The 18,353-nt window shown below is 42.8% G+C and overlaps 2 protein-coding genes across 2 annotated transcripts in view; both read right to left on the bottom strand.

The window, feature by feature from the left end:
* Positions 1-1,534, bottom strand: part of b3glcta (beta 3-glucosyltransferase a) — a 44,086-nt gene extending 42,552 nt beyond the window's left edge. The window contains exon 1 of the mRNA XM_040181861.2: positions 1,264-1,534. Within this exon, the coding sequence (XP_040037795.1) occupies positions 1,264-1,321 (58 nt within the window). The 5' untranslated portion in view covers positions 1,322-1,534. The remainder of the gene's footprint in view (positions 1-1,263) is intronic.
* A 134-nt stretch (positions 1,535-1,668) lies between these two features.
* Positions 1,669-16,184, bottom strand: wdr95 (WD40 repeat domain 95). The gene is made up of 27 exons (XM_078089990.1): positions 16,164-16,184; positions 15,790-16,074; positions 13,251-13,481; positions 12,726-12,811; positions 12,514-12,606; positions 12,385-12,463; positions 12,241-12,287; positions 11,607-11,724; positions 11,361-11,430; positions 10,695-11,025; positions 10,496-10,601; positions 9,909-10,060; positions 9,544-9,646; positions 9,321-9,427; positions 9,161-9,240; positions 8,996-9,050; positions 8,868-8,913; positions 8,416-8,475; positions 6,314-6,476; positions 6,128-6,223; positions 5,973-6,031; positions 5,513-5,645; positions 5,357-5,396; positions 4,899-4,987; positions 3,157-3,341; positions 2,929-3,033; positions 1,669-2,821 (listed from the first exon to the last, which is right to left on the bottom strand). Exons 1-26 carry the CDS (start codon positions 16,182-16,184, stop codon positions 2,965-2,967), a joined length of 2,904 nt encoding a protein of 967 aa, XP_077946116.1. The 3' UTR covers positions 1,669-2,821; positions 2,929-2,964.
* Between the last annotated feature and the right edge of the window lie 2,169 nt (positions 16,185-18,353).

Raw genomic sequence — 18,353 nt, 5'->3', positions numbered from 1 at the left:
TCCTTTTTGGGATCAATGAAGGAATGCGTTACGGTAAATACCGTGATATACCAGGATACAAAATACCGTGATATGATTTTTTTTGGGCCATACCGCCCTAGTATGTGTGTACAATATCTATGATTAAGTAGTCATGACTCTAAAAGGCATGATTGCCTTCCCGCACGCCTTTTTTCTCTTTGCTTTTATTATAAATTTCACAATAAAAAATGGTTTTCCCATCAAACCCAATGTCAAACCCAAATATTAGTATTAGTACAACCAGAAGCATTTTATTGCAGGATTGTGATTCATTCACACTGTAACCGATCAGTTTATTGTCTTGAACATGACATTAATATTTCCGTGGTATTCGCCCAGGCACAGGTTGGCCTCTCTGTTATTTCTTATATTTCAGAGACAACTGTCTAACACCCTCAAAGTCTCCTGCATGCGACATGCGTCCCCCACAGTTCAGGGGGAGGGGACATCCATAGTGCACAGAGCCGATGCAACATCGGTCTCTCCCTGTAACTCTCTGCACAGCTGCAGACACACGTCGAGTGCCGCACCGCACCCAAAAGGACTCGCGAGCATATTCCGCGTGTGCACGGCATGAGCCGCTTCAGACCTCGATTTTTAATGACAGACATCGCATGCACTGCCCCTGTTGATCGACTGTGTTTCCTATTCAACAATCAACTCCATGTGTTTAAAAAATGCAGATTATCCACAATGATCCAGCAGCTAAATACAACTTTAAGCACACCAAAAAAAGTACATCAACACTCTCAGTCCTGTCACGTGGGTAGAACGGTGGATATTATATTGCCCCCCGCCCTTCCTTCCTCCCTTCCTTCCTTCCTTTCCTTGGCAACCAAAAGGGGGAATGAATCACTGCATGTCGTCAACTCTTCTACTTGTGTAGTTGGATTCGTGCAGCGCAGCCGGGCTGCGTGGAGCCACCGGTGCAGCGTCGATGTGTCAGGAAGGAGAGCTACTTTACGAAGACTTACACACATATTCAACCCCCCACCATTGACTCTTAAATGGTACCTGAACCGTCAAAATGTCTGCATGACCCCCACAAGGCGAACTACTACGTGGAAGAAAACAAAAAGAACAAACTCCTCGGGAAGTTGAATCATGGCCGCGCACTTCTCCACAACGCGCTGCCAGCAGGAAGAGTCCGCTCCGAACAACAACAACAACACGCTTTAATATGAACCATGGGTGCCGGAAGGTCCGCGCACATTAGAAAGTAAAGTGAGTGACGTTACTTACGGAGGGAGAGCAGAATCAAGCAGCCTGCCACTCTGTGCCCGGCGTGAGGGTCCAGCATCCTGGGAGAGTCCCGCGAGCAGTGGAGGCGGTGCGTGGGCTTTCTGACATTTAAAAACTCACACACACTCACTCACACACACACAACGGAGCTTTTCCTTCTCGCAGCTTCACGGGGAGTGGGTTTTGTGCTCTGCCAGGAGTCCTCTATCTCTCTGCCCCCCCACACACGCACACGTCTTCTGTGGGAGGCGCAGGCACGCGCCCTGCTGGCGGGAAGGAGAAAGGAAAGAGACGCACACGAGCGGCTCACTGCTGCTGCCTTCAAGTGCTCTTCTAAAAGTCCCGTTTCAGTGGCTTCAGCGGAAATGCGATCCACACAGAGGTAACGGGGCTTATTAAAAAATACCGAAGTCTTGATTATTATTAGTTTTACTGACCGTTTTTAACACTGTGCAGTGGAAAGCCATCCTCTAGTTGTGTAACACAAGCTATATTCATGATTAATTCTGTGCAACCACCGAGGACAAAGACTTTGATTAAGCCTTCTCTCGCCATAGAAGGATGTAACGACCAATGGCTCCATTCCGTCACTGGTGTTTTAAGATGCATGCGAGTTTAGATGGAAAATACTTAACTTACTACTATAGGAGTTGTGCAACGATTTTATGCTGTGGTGTTAACAATTAAGGATACAACTTTCCCCTGATTGGCTCGGTACATCATCCGAAGGGAGTGGGGTTTTCTAAACGCTGTAAGGAAGCAGCCAGCTTAATGAACCAGTACAAATGAGTGGCTCAGCCCTGCTGGTGGTTTGATTTAGCATTTAAATGATAGAAAATGAACATTAATGCAAGTGCATTACAATCTATTTCATTTAATTAAAATCAGAAGGATGCAAATTTAAAGATTCACTATAATATCAATAGAACTTCGATGTTGACAATATTTTCTTTGTTCTGAGCCCCATAAATGCTACATTTCATCAAAAGGAGCCTTCTACTTTCGCAGCTTGATTTGTTTTCTGTTGTGTGCAGGTCTACAAACAACAAAACCCGGCCAAGTGGCATTTATTCAAGTGCACATTGACAGGACACGCCAGATTTCTGCACATAAACTCCGTGTCTCCCGTAGCTAGGAACAAGATAATCAAGTCAGTGTCACCAAGGATTTTTCTACTGTGATTGTAAATGAAAGGGCACATTTGTGGAGGGTGATCCTTGATTTTTCTGGTTCAGGACTGCTTGCGAATGAAATGTTTCTGCGTGATAAAAGCCTTGGGTCTGCATTTCTGTGAGAGGTGCACACGTCCTTACAAAATTGAAAAATATGTGGAAATCTATAGATTGTCATTGAAATTACCAACATGTTTCAACATCAAATGTGATGTGCAATGTGATCAACACAGTGGCATGTCTTCTTCAGTTGACTCCAGCTCCTCAGTGCTGCCAACGAGAGGTCCAGTCTCACACTGGTGCTTGGTGGCTCCACGGCATCAAAGCCTTTCGGAGAGTAGTGGTTGGGTAGCTTGTTAGTATGCCCGTCAGTCTCATGTCAGAACCTGAAATGCAAAAGAATTCACACTTACTCTTAACATAAATGTGCCACTTTCCACACTTATTTAGCAGGTGAACAGTAGTCGTTGCTGTTGTTATGGTTGTAACTCACCTACACTCATCTGTTCCTCTGGGTGAAATGTGCCTTTTAATCTTTCCCGATCTTTGTGTCCCTGATGGATGTTGGGGCAAGTCTCAGCTTACTGTGAGTCTCTGACTGCAATTAAGCCGGTAGAGAAACAGGCGCAATTCAGTTCAACGTTTGTAGGAGGGAGAGAAAGAGAGAACCTCATAGTTCAAGCTTACACAGCATAATGATTATTGAAGTAATGCAGCTCACCTTTGCTTCACCTCCATGCGCCCTAGTCTTGTCAGGATTGATGGCATCAGAAAGACGTGTGTTGAAAGTCAGACTTTCATGATCAGGCATACTCAGAGGATCAATCAGCACCTCGTAGGGCACAGCTGGATGTTTCCAAGAAGAGGAGATGTGGACGCCCCAGCTTTCAGACTGCCCAAAGGTCCCTGTGGACGAAGGCCAAAACATTCCATTGCAATGTCTTTCAAAGTCTTGCGGCATAGTTTCTGAAGGGATGTGATGGAGTCAAAAATGTCATAATGTCTGAATCCATTTGAAATCATTCATCTGACATCGTGATCTCCTAAACTTGTTCGTAAAAATGTATACGAAATATTTGACATAGAAATTCGTAACAATACATACTAACTGGCGGTGGTTAACCACGCCCCTTGAGTGAACGTCTCTCCGCCATGTTGGATTTTTTGAGGTGGTTAGTATTGTATTCTTACAAGTTAACATTGATTTCTCGTTAAAAGTGCAATCATAACACGTTTATTTTACATCGTTAGACTTCACAAAGTGTGTTTACAGGGTGCAGGTCCCCATTCACTTTGAATAGGGTGACGTCATCAGTTGCCAGTCCGTATTTATTTAGTATGTATCACTACGAATTTGTACTTCACTACATCACTACATTTTCGTATACATTTTTACGAACAGGTTTTGGAGATCAGGCTGCATCTGCAGTGCCCTACCGTGCAGAGCAATTGCTACAAACCCACACGACAGGGTTAACCTGTCCTACTCTGTGTTAGGAATCAGTTTGAAAAATAAAAGCCAAATTGTCATTAATGATATTTCCTCAGAGACAACTACGTATATAAAAAGGTAAGCAAAAATAACAACTTAGATGTCGATTTAATTTACATCTTTTAGTGGGAAAAGACCTATAAGTTCCTACAAAAATAATCCTGATAATTAGCAATACCTTGTGCACAAGTTGAAATATGCATTGAATTGCATTACCTCAGCATGTGGACCACACATGTCATATGGCTGTTTAACAGCATTTAGAGAAACTGCAGAGTTTCAGTGACGGTTGTACTGTGTCTATATCAAGAATGGACTAAGTCCGAGTTTGATGACAGACATTTGTAGTTTGCCATTTTGGGAAATATATGTGAACACACTCTTATATATGATAAGAGTCAAATGAGAAAATGAGTACAACTCTTGGTGGATTGTGCATTAAACGAGTAAGCTTAGCAAATACAATATTTAAGGTGTGCGGCCCCTGAAATCCCAGATCTCTGTGTAATAATTCTTTCGTGGTTATTACATTTGTAGTACATTTGTTTTATTGCAGAGATATGGCCTTAAGGTTGGTCATGCATCACTGAATGACTGTATACGACTTTCTTTTAAAAGGTTTATTCATTAAGCTAATACCGTGCTTACATGTTGCAAAATTAATTCACCAAAAATCTGTAAACCTGGTTTGTAGCATTGTAGTGTTGGCTGTCAAGGCAAAATATTTTTAAGTGGCCATGCAATTTCCTGTGTGCACACTACTTGACTGGGACTTAAAGGTGACGGGGCACATACATAAGGCAGAGTGAGTGAAAGTAAGTGTTTTTATCTGAATGGGTTAATCCAGACAATACCGTGACATTGAAATGAACGTTCCAACAAATACCACCATGCACCATGATTAATGGTGTTTGCCTGGACATAAATAATGCCTCGAAAGAGGGGATTGACAGATGCAAAATGACACCCACCTATGAATTCTCCATGTGCACTCCAAAGGCGAACGGTGTAGTCAGAGGATGAGGTAAGCACCACTTGATCATTGTCAACAATCTGCAGCCTGGACAAGAATAAAGAGACATGAGATTAAATGAGAGAAGGCATTTCTGGCAGAAAACTCTAAATCTCATGGCAGATGCACCCCCGGCCGCTTCTCCCCTATACTGATCGTGTGTTTAATACCTTCCCACACACAGTTTCATCTGTAGTTTGTTTGTCTACTGCAGCAGAAGGAGGTAATGATGCTCCTGCTGCCATTGACACCCCGGACTGAGAATGACTGAACCCACAGGGACTATTAAGTAAACAAGCAGCTAAAGGTTAATAACACAAGGTGAAGGCTAATTGCTGTTCGATAGCGGTTACTCAATCAAGAGACAAGATTCCTTTGTGACCGACCGCAGTAAAAATGTTTGTGTATTCTACGTACCCGGTGACTCTGCCGGTGTGGGCACGCCAGAAGTTTTCAGCTGAGTGAAGGTAGAAAAATATACACTCTCACATTTGTGATTTTGCATGTTCTGGGGGACAGTTTTTCATTTGATGTGTTATGAAAGCCTATTATAAGAAAGAAAATGCAACTGACCGTGAGGTGATTTTTGCTCAGGGGCAAACTTCTCTATGTCGTATACATAGACATAACCAATTCGGTCTGCGGCATACAGCAACGTGTCCTCGGTGGTTTTTGCCATTTTTGTAATCTTTTGCTGAAATCTAGACTGAATATAAGCAGAATTATAAAGGTTATGATTGTAAACATTTATAGAAACTGTTGAAGAAAGCTAAGATGACTTCACAAGTCGTTTTCTCACTCTTATAAAATGTTTAATAGCCTAAAAATAAAATGTTTGCTTTCTTAGGCCCGTGTTTTATTTTAGCTGGATGCCCCCATGGTCCCCAATCTTCCAATATATAGGGTTCAATATATAAAAGCAAGAAAGGTTTCTATTTCAAGAAAAGCACAGAACACGTGCAGCTATTTTTTTTTTACTGTTTATTCAGCAATTCTGAAGGTAGGAAGAAAAGTGAAAAAGAGAAATTCTCACAGCTTTGAAGCTGCCCACACATTTTCCTCCACTGAGCACGTCCCATAGATTTACACAACCTTTAAAAAGAGAAAATACATTCAGTAATTAACGGTGTATTGAATGTTTGCAAAATGCAATCATGAGCTGTAATTAGTGCTGTTCATGACACTGACCCGCGGCTCCGGAAGACAGCAGAGCTGTTGCCGAAAAAAAGTGGTGTAACTTTGAGTGCTTCATGAAGATGATGCTGGGAACACTTAAATCCAGCGCTGCGACACAGAAAGAACATACAATAATTGCAGTGCTCTGATCACATCAGAGTTTTTATCAAATATATATGAATATATATCTGAATTTACCTTCAACATTCAGATTTTCGGCGAGAGGAGGGCTGAAAAACCGACATTGAACACGTCCAGTAACCACGTTCCACACTATGATCTCTCCATCATAGCTGCTGGTGGCTACGAGTGATGGGGGACAGTGCACCACACACAGGATGTCCTCCCTATGGCCATTTTCCTGATGAAAGACAATTATAGTGTCTCTAAAACACTGCTGTAGATATCCTACATTTTAAAGCTTTAAATATTTTAAGTTTAAAAAAAATGTTTCAAATAAAAAAAATAATATTAGGTGAATGGAAATATTATGTTCCAGTTTGAAATTAATTTCAAGAATTACATATATATATATATATATATATATATATATATATATATATATAAGTTAATTGTTCATTTATTTTTACTCATTGTTTATTTTAAAATAATGTCAAACACTTTATTTCAAACCTCTGCACTGCACGTAATACTACTATTTTCTAAAAGACAAAGCCTGACTTGGAGCTAATGGTAAAAATCGTATTAAATGACTGGCCCGTGGGAATGTTATGGGGTATAAAAGCTTATTTGCTCTCTTGCAGAGAGTTAGATGAGAAAGTTAACAGAAATAATGAAATGGAAGCTGCTGGCTTAGTTTGTCATGGGGGAGAAGAAAATCTGCACACCAGCACCACTAAAGCGCACCAATCAATGGGAAATGGGATCGATGGGATATCTTGCATCTTTATATGTGCAAGTCAGTTTAAAAATGACACAGACGAAGCCAGGCTAGCGGTTTTCCCTATTTCTGGTTGTTGTGCTAAGCTAAGTCAATATATGTATTGTACATGTTACAGACAAGAGATAAACACAGGGGAGATACGTATCTCAACACCAAATAAGTGAAACAAGGTCAAAGGTCAACAGTTGGCTCAGATAAACCCTGGAGGAAATATTTATCTAACAACCTAAAGAGTCCCATTCAAGAGCTGAGATAATCATGGTGAAAAATGTTTTGACGCATGTTAAACCATGAATCCCAGTTTTCACTGAAGGTATATCTTCCTTACAGTACGGCCAAGTGTGTCACATGCTGAAGATCAATGACTGTCTTAATGTGATCCAGTGTGCACAAGGAGCTTAAAAAAAGCCAAAGCCAAGCATAACTCCCGCCCCTTATACCAATACAATTAAATTCATTTTAAGCTTCACATGCTTCTTTCTTTCTCTGCCGAGTGATGTTGCCAACCAGAAACTGTACACAAATTAGGAGAAGGAGGAGGCACCGATTTGTGGACTAAGTGTAAATTATATTTTTAGAACAAGCAAAATATTTAGCTAAACTGGGCCAAGAGTTGAAATATTAATGAGATGCAACACAACACGTGCTATCTCGAGGCCATTAATGGCAAAACTATTTGAAGAGAAAGCCTTGTAGATCGTCATAAGGGTTCCTTTTCTTGCTAGCCTCGGTAATGCATTCTTTCAGCTCTGTTAATGGGCCTCTTGGGGGGGGTGAGTGTAACCATCAGCCATGATTAAAGAGATGGAGGGGGACTCAGCGCCATGACTGAGAATCAATTTTCCCTCCTACAGCTCAGAAGAAAGAGAAAGAGAGACAACGTTGCCCTGCTGTCAACAGAAACCTTTAGGCTTTATCCAGGTTAAATCAGATAAAAGATACGTGTTCTGCAATGTGGATTTTGGTACTAATTGAAAGACATGTGCTGATGCTTTTTGGGGGATTCCTAGTATTTTCCTCTAGTTCCGCTATCAGGCCAACATTTTTATTTTTCTCACATGACTTTGTGACCAAATTCCTGCAAAACAAATGAATTGTATGACTTGTATGTTTTTGTTTAGGATCCCTAAAGAATACCATTTTACTGGCTGCCGTTGGATTATAAAACTGTGAAACTTTCGGAGGAACAAACGTCTGCTTTGATGATTTTTCTTCATAAACACCTAATTTCTCTTTTGTCCGATAGCAAAGCGAATGTTTGTGGAAATGGTTACTACCTGTCGGAGCCCATTGATATCATTCTGGTCCGCCGGAAATGTTTTCGCTAAGTTATTGTCAATTAAAGTTATTTAATTTTATTTAAGTTATTAAAGACAATATTCTGTTCATTACTTACCAGATCATCTTGCCATGTAGGCTGCGGTCTCTGGATGTGATGAAAGTCCTCGGGCGTGTCCTGGTAAATTGCAGATGCAAAGTCAGGGCAAAACAGGGCATATTTGATCAAAAACGTTTTTATGTTTGGATCATAGAAATAGCTGAAAGTACATCATATTAGAACATTAAAATGATTATTAACCAGACAATGTAAAGTACTGTCAACGGCAGATGACAGTACATTACTGAAATTTACTTTACTAAATTTAATGAAATTTAAAAAAAGCTACATAATACAGCACGGTCTGTCTTTGTCTGGGTTTTTTTGTGCTGTTTTTTAATGTTCTGCTGGTAATCACAATGTAAACAAATGCAAATGAGATGCAATGCGATGTAGGAATTGGAGAAATAATTGGACTGGGATTTCACGACTGACAAATAAAAGCCAGAGCTCATGTATTTTGTACTCACCGGGTAAATGTCTATCTTCCGGGCCCGGCCGACAGACATCACATGGCTTCAAAAGTAAAATTGCACAAGCTCAATGCGAATTAGAATCTGTACCCAGACAACTTGCCAAATATCACATCATTACTCACAAATTCCTGTTGACTTGCAGGAAGATGCAGTCGCACACTTCGTGACATTTACCCTCTACCAGAAAGATTGGAGGGGATTTTTCCACAATTATTGGATAATGCAGTATTTATTTCTATTTTTCTAGATTCTGGACTGAGGAAGTAATGGAAATGTACAGTACTTACGCTTCTTAAGTGTCTTCAGGCACTGACCATTGTTGAAGTTCCAGATCTTCAAACAACCATCTCTCCCACCCGTGATCAGTCTGGAAACAGAAGTTTGATGTATTTGCTAAATGTTTTTTATGAAAATGAAATATTTCACAAGCTGCCTCGTGTGCTGTACCTCCTCCCGTTGGGGTCAAAGGTCATGCATGTGGTGGCAGACAGATCATTTGTGCCACCAAACTCAAAAACCTGCTGCCCAGTGTCAAAATCCCAGACTTTCACCATCTGAAACGAGTAACATGTTGACTTAATTTGACAGATAATATACATCAAATAAATATGATCTGACCCGATTCATTGTACAGTGGAGAAGTGAGGTTGTAAAGTACTAATTTACTCACAGATCTCTCAGTGCAGCTGACAACTTGACGAAACTCCTGACTGTAGCCGCAGCACATTACAGTCTCATCATGTGAAACAGTCAGCCGGCTGTGAAGCCGTGGCCTTACAGAGGCAGAACATAATAGGATGAACAAAAGGGGCGGGGGGTTGAATGCTGAGTCTACTACAGTCATCTCTCAAGAAAAGAACGAATCTTAAAATCTGTGGTGCGGAAATAACTCTAACTTTGAATCTTCAAAGCGTCAGCTGTCCTTATTTCAAGGAATTCTGCAAACTATCATCTTTAAATTAGTTCATTTGAGGAATGTTTTCAGAAGGATTGCCATGCGAGTTCATGGGATTCCGTGAAGAATAAATCACAAACCGTATCTTCAGGGAGAGCACAGCCATACAGTCTGCTGCAATGTAGACGCATTTCAGAGCACAGGAATACGAGCATGCAGACACGTCGCCATGAATCCCGCTGGCTTTGAGGTCTGCTGTAAACAGGCAATGCTGATCTTGAATATCCCAGATCTGAAAATGGAAAATAGGTGAACTGTGATGAAAAAGAAAAAGCAATACAACACTGAAGAATGCCTGCTTTTCTAATTTAAATTTAAGTAAAAGTACAGAAGAATTAGCAATACTGTGCACACAGGTATTAACATACTATTTAACATACATATCCTGCAGAATGGCTCCTGTTTGTGTCATATTATACTACTGTATCATTATTATTATTAATAATTAAGAGCATTCCTTAAACACGGTTGAGATCCAGAAAATGTACCCTGCTTCTTAAACTGCTGAGTAATTATATGTTTGTGTGAATAATCTACATTGCTATGTGAATTTAATGGGTTACTTTCCACCACTGCTGATGAAAGGTCCACAGCGGTGATGCTTGCAGAAGTAAGGATGCTGGGTTTCTTTGGATCATTTAAACTCAAAATAAAGCAAAATAAATACTTTAACTGTGCTGTCTGTGGAGACAGACAAGATCTGACTGTCCTCTGACAAGATGTGGAGGGAGACGATGGGAGCAGAATGGCCTTTCAAAATACCGGTTGGTTCCCTGACAAGAAGAACACAACCGAGAGAAGATGTTTTTTTAAAATGTAATGTTTAATTTTTCTCCAAGACGACCATCAGATTCCTGGCTCCTCACCCAGAGAAATGTGGGTTCCACATGCGTACGAGTCTGTCCATGCCGCCGGTGACCAGTAAGCTGTGCTTCCGACACAGATCGAAGGTCTTGACACCTTTGTAGACGGGGAAGACTGTCTGGTCGCATGATGCTCGGAGCCGTGCAGTCCAGCTCAGTTGGACTTTCTTGGTCTTACCTTCATAGCAGACCTCTGTGATCTCACTCAACTGCTGCTCAGCATCAGTTAAAGGCAGCACACAGCCTCGAGAAGAAAAAGAAAAAAAGGAGCATTCTGTTACAAGGCTCCTGTGTTGAGCCTTGATCAAACACGGTTTCTGCATCAAGGTAGAAAATGATCACAACCAACGAGCAGGCTGGCAGGTGTACGGTTACACTCACACAACACAAACACCCACGATGGCATTGATTGATGAATTTGAGACGAGCGAGTCATCATGCGTCATCCCTTAGCTCTCCTACCGGGCGGCTTCATGTTCAACACTAAATTAAAGTGTGCCGCAGTAAATTGCGTCATACACAGTAGCGCAAAAGGACTTTGTATTGACATTTCTCATTTCTTATCTGGATCTTAAATCACAGTCATGACAACGAAAGTCTCGGATTGTTTGATTGCTGTCCCGATTGTGCTGAGCATATGAAAAAAGCCAGAGGAAAAAACAGAGTTACCTATAACGAGGGAGGAGGGTTCTTCATTTGATGAGGAGACAACAGCTTGGAAACTCTGAAAATATTTTGCCTAAAATGGAGAGAAAGAGTCGGTGGTTCAATCTATTTCAGGGTTATCTGCTCTTAATGCAAGTCAAATGTATTCTCACACAGCTTCTGCAGCTATCGTAAGTTGTCACGTAGCTGAACTTAAATCCATTCCTTTGTAAGGGAAGTGTACATCCATATGGAAGAGAAAAAAGTCACCTTTGTCACCCAGTCGTGATGAACCTTCCATCTGACAAATGTCACATTGGGAGATAGCACTGCATTGTCAGCCGCTATATTGGGCATATTTTCAATCTTTGGTAATTTATTCCATAATCTATCAAAAAAAATGGAAATGGAAATGAACAAGCGGGCCTGAACCAGTCACCATTTCTGAAATACTGCTGAACTCCCATGACATGCATATCATTTATATGATTGTCGAGAGGAAACAAAGGTATAATTTTCCAACATCCTTTTTTTTACATTTCTGTGCTCATATTGCTTCCTACCCAGCAATTGTTTTAGGAATCCACTCAGTTCTCAGTTATAACTGGAACTAATTAATTACACAATGGGAAGCACAAGGTTGGTGGTTGGAGTCCAGGCTGCCCCATGTTCCATGTCGAAGTGTGCCTGAGCAAGACACCTAACCCCTAATTGCTCCCCAGGCAAAAATGTGAAAAAGCCATGGGTTTAAAGTGTAATGTAAGTTACTTTGGATAAAAGCGTCTGCTAAATGACCTGTAATGCAATGTAATTATGTTGGAAGAACCAGTATGTTAGATTACTTTACATTACAGTGACAAGTCAAGTTAAAGAAGGTTGTGTAGTTCATCTTCAGAACAATTACCTGAGGGTATCGCCAACGGAGGATATTAAAAAGATAGTCACACATCCCTGAAACACAAACATCAAAATTTAACTATTTCAGTAATACATTTTTTTAAATACATATTTTCTTAGAATTGGATCGGGTTTTAACAAAAGGACCTACTTCTGTGTCTCCATACAGGATACAACCTTTATCAGGGCCAGTATTGCTATGAGGGGACAGAAACCGACCATGATGGTGACTTATTGTGACAATTGGAAGATGATGTTCGCATGCAGTGTTGTTGCCCACCCATAGTCTACTGTCAAAGGCACCGTGTCCAGTGCGTTGATCTGGCAATAAGGCTCCAGAGTGGAAAGCTCATAAAATTGGATCTCTCTGTCCCTGCAAGATAACAAAGAAACGCACAATAAATAAAGCTTGAATAGTCTGGAACCTGCAGTTAGAGTAATCTATGTACACAATAGATAATGGGCTCTTTCATTCATTGTACTAAAACTTACCCCGTTCCAATCATCAGCTTGTTTAACTCGGTCATCAGAGTAAAATCACTTGCCCACTTCGACTTCCTGTTTGCAGGTCCTTCATTCTGTAAGAAATAGCAAAACATTTATGTATTAAAAGCGTTCCACATTTCTCAGCTGCATAATCTAAGGCAACCTGATTTAGCTATGAGGAAAACCTGGGAATGTTCCATTGTCTCAAAGTCAATGCGTTTTTGTTTGGATGGCTAAAAAAAGAGATGTGGTTGACACAAGCTTATTAATAGATTTTTATACATCTTTGTGACTACAAAAGAAAAACAAGCGTCATCCCACCTAGATTTATTTTTTTTCTGCCAATTGTGTCGACGCTTCAAAAATAATAAAATCGTTTTTTATATTAGTGATGATTATCTTACTGAATCAAATGTGCACACGTATCATAAATTTGAGTTCATCTAGTCGGCCTACAAAAATATAATATAATAATAATATAGCATGACCCTAAACGTAGAGAGCATATAAATGTGAAAAGGTAAAACGTACAAAGATGCTTTTGGTCTTGAGTGGTTGAAGTTCAGGGCTCAAGTGGCATACAACCCCGTCCTCTCCCACTGATACCATGGTGCCATCATGGGTGGAGTGGATGTTGGCGACGGGGATGCCGTGGCACAGCGCCTTCACCGTGGCTGGCAGGGTGAACGCCACCTGTCTGCTGCGCCTTGCAGTTTCCTGCTTCTCCTTGTATTTCTGCAGCGTGTGCGAGCAGAACTGACCCTGCGACACGTTACCGGATGTTAAAGTCGTCTAGCCCACATGTTGGTAGTTATCAAACTGTCGCCATGGCTATACACGAGTGGGTCCGTAGGCTTACTTCCAGATGTAGGGGCGAAACAAAAAGTGCTTCAAACAACACAAAGTTTAGTGTCGAGATTAGGATTCCTATTTGCAATATCAATTTTGAAACGATGAAAGTTGTTAGATACTATTTTCAATGTGCTAATAAGAAAAGGGAATTTTGTGAAATGGCTGTAGTGTTGACACAACAACCTTACTTAAAGTCACCTTCAGACCTCACTCTTTGTGACAGAGATTTATTCTTTTCCAACATACTTGATCGATGATTTGTCTCCTCTTTTGCCTGAGGAAATTACACCAATGTATACCACTATAAGTGTAAAATGAGTTACTTGGCTCAAACAAATCAATACTCTTCCATACATTTTTGTAAGCAACTCTTTTCCAGCTGGACAGGATGACAAGATTCATATGTCAAGTGTCAAGAGTCGACAGAAATATGTTGGGAAAGTTTCTACCATGTGTTATTACACATACTCAAACTGAGGTATGCTTTTGTTCATATAAGTTACAGGTTGCACTTGCTCCTGCAATACTTTTTTTTAATGGAAATTATTGGCATTAGGATGCATGACAAGGATCATTACTAAGACAACTCTCCAGAATAAAAACGCAGCCTGCTCCATAAGAAACCAAGAGGAATGTAGTCTCACCCATGAAATCTTTCCCTGGCCTGAAAAATCAATCTTCTTAAATAACCCTTGAATCTGCTCACTGCTCTGTGAAATTCAAAGCAGAAAAGAATAAGAAACAGTGACACTTATTGTGAATTAATCAGGTACTGCACTTGCAAATGCTTGTCTTCCATTGCTAAGATGTAAGACCGCTCACAGAATCATAGAGAGTTAAATAAAATGAGAAATGTCAAACTGCTTACTGTCTTAGGCAGGCCGAGACACTTCTTCACTATATGTCCAAAATGATTCACATCAATGGATCTCAAGCCATCTGTTTCGAATTCCTTTTACAAGAGAAAATACAATCAAATCGTGCAGAAATGAATCACCAGACAGTCGGTGTGTTTTTTAAAGATGCAATTTATACAGTACCTCAAATGCTAGTTTTAATTTCTGGAGGTGGTCGAGTGATAATGTCTCATCAATCTTATTGGAGAGAGGAAAAATCTTATTATGAAATGAAACAATTAATATTGCAGGTTCATTTGGAATATTCGACGAAAAAAGCTCAATGCACAATCCCAGTACATTTCATTCTCTCTGTTCACTCACCAGGCAATTCATAAAGTCTGAGTGCTAGAGAGGAGCATTTCAACACTATGCAATTATCAACGAACATGATTAGGGTTACCCCTCTGGGTATTAATGACTATCTGCAATGGCCACCACAAGCCATGGCTGGCTATATACGTCTCTAAGATGCTCGCACAAGGCCAGATGACAGGCCGTGCTCCCAGTGTTAACGGCCTCGCTTCGATTTTGCATGGTTTCCTAGAATGTGTCCTTGATCCACGGCACTCTTTGATCTATCATTAATAAATAACCGGGCTAAACAGCCTAATTCCTCAAGGGTGTCACCAGAGCCCACGGTATCTGCTGAATTACAGAGATAATTGTTTTTTATCAGTCAGCGTAATGGAAGTGCTGAAGGTGTTCACACAACCACGACTGCTCACCAAATCCCTTCTATTAGGGCGGTATAACTTTGAACTCCTGAGCCTATTCCGTCTAATCTGCCGCGGCGCGTTGCTCCATACATTAATCTGGAGGGTGTGACTGACATCTGCAACTTCAACGTCGGCCCATCAGTCCTGTCAGCTTGAGATACGGAACGTGAATCCGCTTTGCGTCCTTTTTCAGCAGTTAGGTGGGCAACCATGTTTGTTTTTACTTTGGCCTGAGAATGGCCAATGCTTGGGGACAGATTGTCCTGCCCGGTGTGCTGTCATGCTGGGAGTAAAAAATGTGTCATGGGCTTGATTTAAAACGGTCCTTTTGGCACCACCTCTCACTCATTCTGACGCTCACCTTGTGAATGAGATATGCTTCAACTGCAGTTGAGTTTAAGCACTCCAGAAATGAGTCTGTAAACTGGGGAGTGTGGCAGTGTAACGCTATAGTGACACCTAGAGGCTGTAAGTAGTCTTGACAAAGTCTTTACATAGGAGAAGATTGAAAATTAAACACAGGTCTGAAATAATGGACATTAACATTTCAGATGCGCATTGTTCCATTTACTAATCTGATCTCGCGTTTTTAAAACAACATACCTTGAGGCTGCACAGTCTGCGAGTGGAGCAAATTCTGTGGTGTTGTCGTCTCATGATTTCGTCGTCTTCTCCCAGTGTGACAGAGTGTCTTCGGACGTTCTGTCTCAGAAGCTCTCGAACCAGCCATTCAGGCTGCTCTCCGTCCTCCCTGACACTCTTCCGTCTTGGTGCTGAGGTTTTATCCTTGACTTTCTCCCCCCAACAACCTGGTCCCGTCGCTCTGTTACCTGTGCTCCCCACTACAGAGAGGATGCTGGAGGATATTGCTTTTGGTAAATGCTCGCCCTATAGGCATATTTTTATCGTGTAAAAATACATCTTTGGCGCTCATTAGAGGCATATTTAAAGGTCACTTCTGTATTGATTTTCTTTACTTGATTTTTACTAGAGTCCATCCATCCATCCATCCATCTTCAACCGCTTATCCGGGGTCGGGTCGCGGGGGCAACAGCTCCAGCAGGGGACCCCAAACTTCCCTTTCCCGGGCCACATCTACCAGCTCTGACTGGGGGATCCCAAGGCGTTCCCAGGCCAGTGCAGAGATATAATCTCTCCACCTAGTCCTGGGTCTTCCCCGGGGCCTCTTCCCAGCTGGCCGTGCCTGAAACACCTCCCTAGGGAGGCGCCCAGGGGGCATCCTCACCAGATGCCCAAACCACCTCAACTGGCTCCTTTCGACGCAAAGGAGCAGCGGCTCTACTCCGAGCTCCTCGCGAATGGCTGAGCTTCTCACCCTATCCCTAAGGGAGACGCCAGCCACTCTCCTGAGGAAACCCATTTCGGCCGCTTGTACCCGTGACCTAGTTCTTTCGGTCATGACCCATCCTTCATGACCATAGGTGAGGGTAGGAACGAAGATTGACCGGTAGATCGAGAGCTTTGCCTTCCGGCTCAGCTCTCTTTTCGTCACAACGGTGCGGTAAAGCGAGTGCAATACCGCCCCCGCTGCTCCGATTCTCCGGCCAAACTCACACTCCATCTTCCCCTCACTCGTGAACAAGACCCCAAGGTACTTGAACTCCTTCACTTGGGGTAAGGACACATTCCCTACCTGGAGTAGGCAATCCATCGGTTTCCTGCTGAGAACCATGGCCTCAGATTTAGAGGTGCTAATCCTCATCCCGACCGCTTCACACTCGACTGCGAAACGCTCCAGTGAGAGTTGGAGGTCACAGACGGAAGATGCCATCAGGACCACATCATCTGCAAAAAGCAGCGATGAGATCCGCAGCCCCCCGAACTGTAGACCCTCCTCCCCCCGACTACGCCTCGATATCCTGTCCATGAAGACCACAAACAAGATTGGTGACAAGGCGCAGCCCTGGCGAAGGCCAACCCCAACCGGAAACGCCTTCGACTTACTGCCGAGCACCCGAACACAGCTCTCGCTTTGGGCGTACAAGGATTGGATGGCCCCAAGCAAGGACCCCCTCACCCCGTACTCCCGCAGCACCTCCCACAGTATCTCTCGGGGGACCCGGTCATACGCCTTCTCCAAGTCCACAAAACACATGTAGACTGGTTGAGCATACTCCCAAGCCCCCTCTATGATCCTGGAAAGAGTGAAGAGCTGGTCCGTTGTTCCACGACCAGGACGAAAACCGCATTGTTCCTCTTCAATCCTTGGTTCGACTATCGGCCGAACCCTCCTTTCCAGCACCTTAGAGTAGACTTTACCCGGGAGGCTGAGTAGTGTGATACCCCTGTAATTGGCACACACTCTCTGGTCCCCCTTTTTAAAGAGGGGTACCACCACCCCGATCTGCCACTCTTTTGGCACTGTCCCAGACTTCCACGCAATGTTGAAGAGGCGTGTCATCCAAGACAACCCCCCAACACCCATTGCCTTTAGCATCTCTGGACGGATCTCATCAATCCCCGGGGCTTTGCCACTGCGGAGTTGTTTGACTACCTCAGTGACTTCCACCAGGCTAATTGACGATGATCCCTCCTCCGCCTCCAGCTCCGCCTCCACCACAGAGGGCGTAGTAGTTGGATTCAGGAGTTCCTCAAAGTGTTCCTTCCACCGCCCGATAACCTCCTCAGTCGCGGTCAACAGGGTGCCATCCTTACTGTACACAGCTTGGATGGTTCCCCGTTTCCCCCTCCTGAGGTGCCGGATGGTCTTCCAAAAACACTTTGGTGCCGACCGAAAGTCCTTCTCCATAGTTACCCCGAACTCCTCCCATACTCGCTGCTTTGCCTCCATCACGGCAGAGGCTGCTGCCCTTCGAGCCTGTCGGTACACTGCAACTGCCTCTGGAGTCCCACCGGATATCATAACCCGGAAGGCCTCCTTCTTCAGTCGGACGGCTTCCCTGACCACCGGTGTCCACCACGGAGTTCGAGGGTTACCGCCCCTTGATGCACCTAAGACCTTGAGGCCACAACTCACCGCCGCGGCTTCAGCAATGGAGGTTTTGAACATAGACCACTCTGGTTCAATGTCCCCTACCTCCACAGGAATGTGAGAGAAGCTCCGCCGGAGGTGTGAGTTGAAAATCTTTTGGACCGGGGCCTCCTCCAGACGTTCCCAGTTCACCCTCACTACACGCTTGGGTTTA

The sequence above is a fragment of the Gasterosteus aculeatus genome, chromosome 1 (genome assembly GCF_964276395.1).
Source record: "Gasterosteus aculeatus chromosome 1, fGasAcu3.hap1.1, whole genome shotgun sequence".
Taxonomy (NCBI): Eukaryota; Metazoa; Chordata; class Actinopteri; order Perciformes; family Gasterosteidae; genus Gasterosteus; species Gasterosteus aculeatus.
Note: the sequence above shows the minus strand (reverse complement) of the source record. Positions and strands in the feature narration are given on the sequence as shown.

Excerpts from the sequence above, each read along its gene's own strand:
- wdr95 (XM_078089990.1), bottom strand. The coding sequence starts at position 16,184 with ATGGACTCTAGTAAAAATCAA. Across the intron at positions 12,607-12,725 it reads AAGCTGATGATTGGAACGGG|GGACAGAGAGATCCAATTTT; the intron begins GTAAGTTTTAGT and ends GTTATCTTGCAG. Across the intron at positions 11,026-11,360 it reads ACCCTCCTCCCTCGTTATAG|TTTCTACCTTGATGCAGAAA; the intron begins GTAACTCTGTTT and ends GGTTGTGATCAT.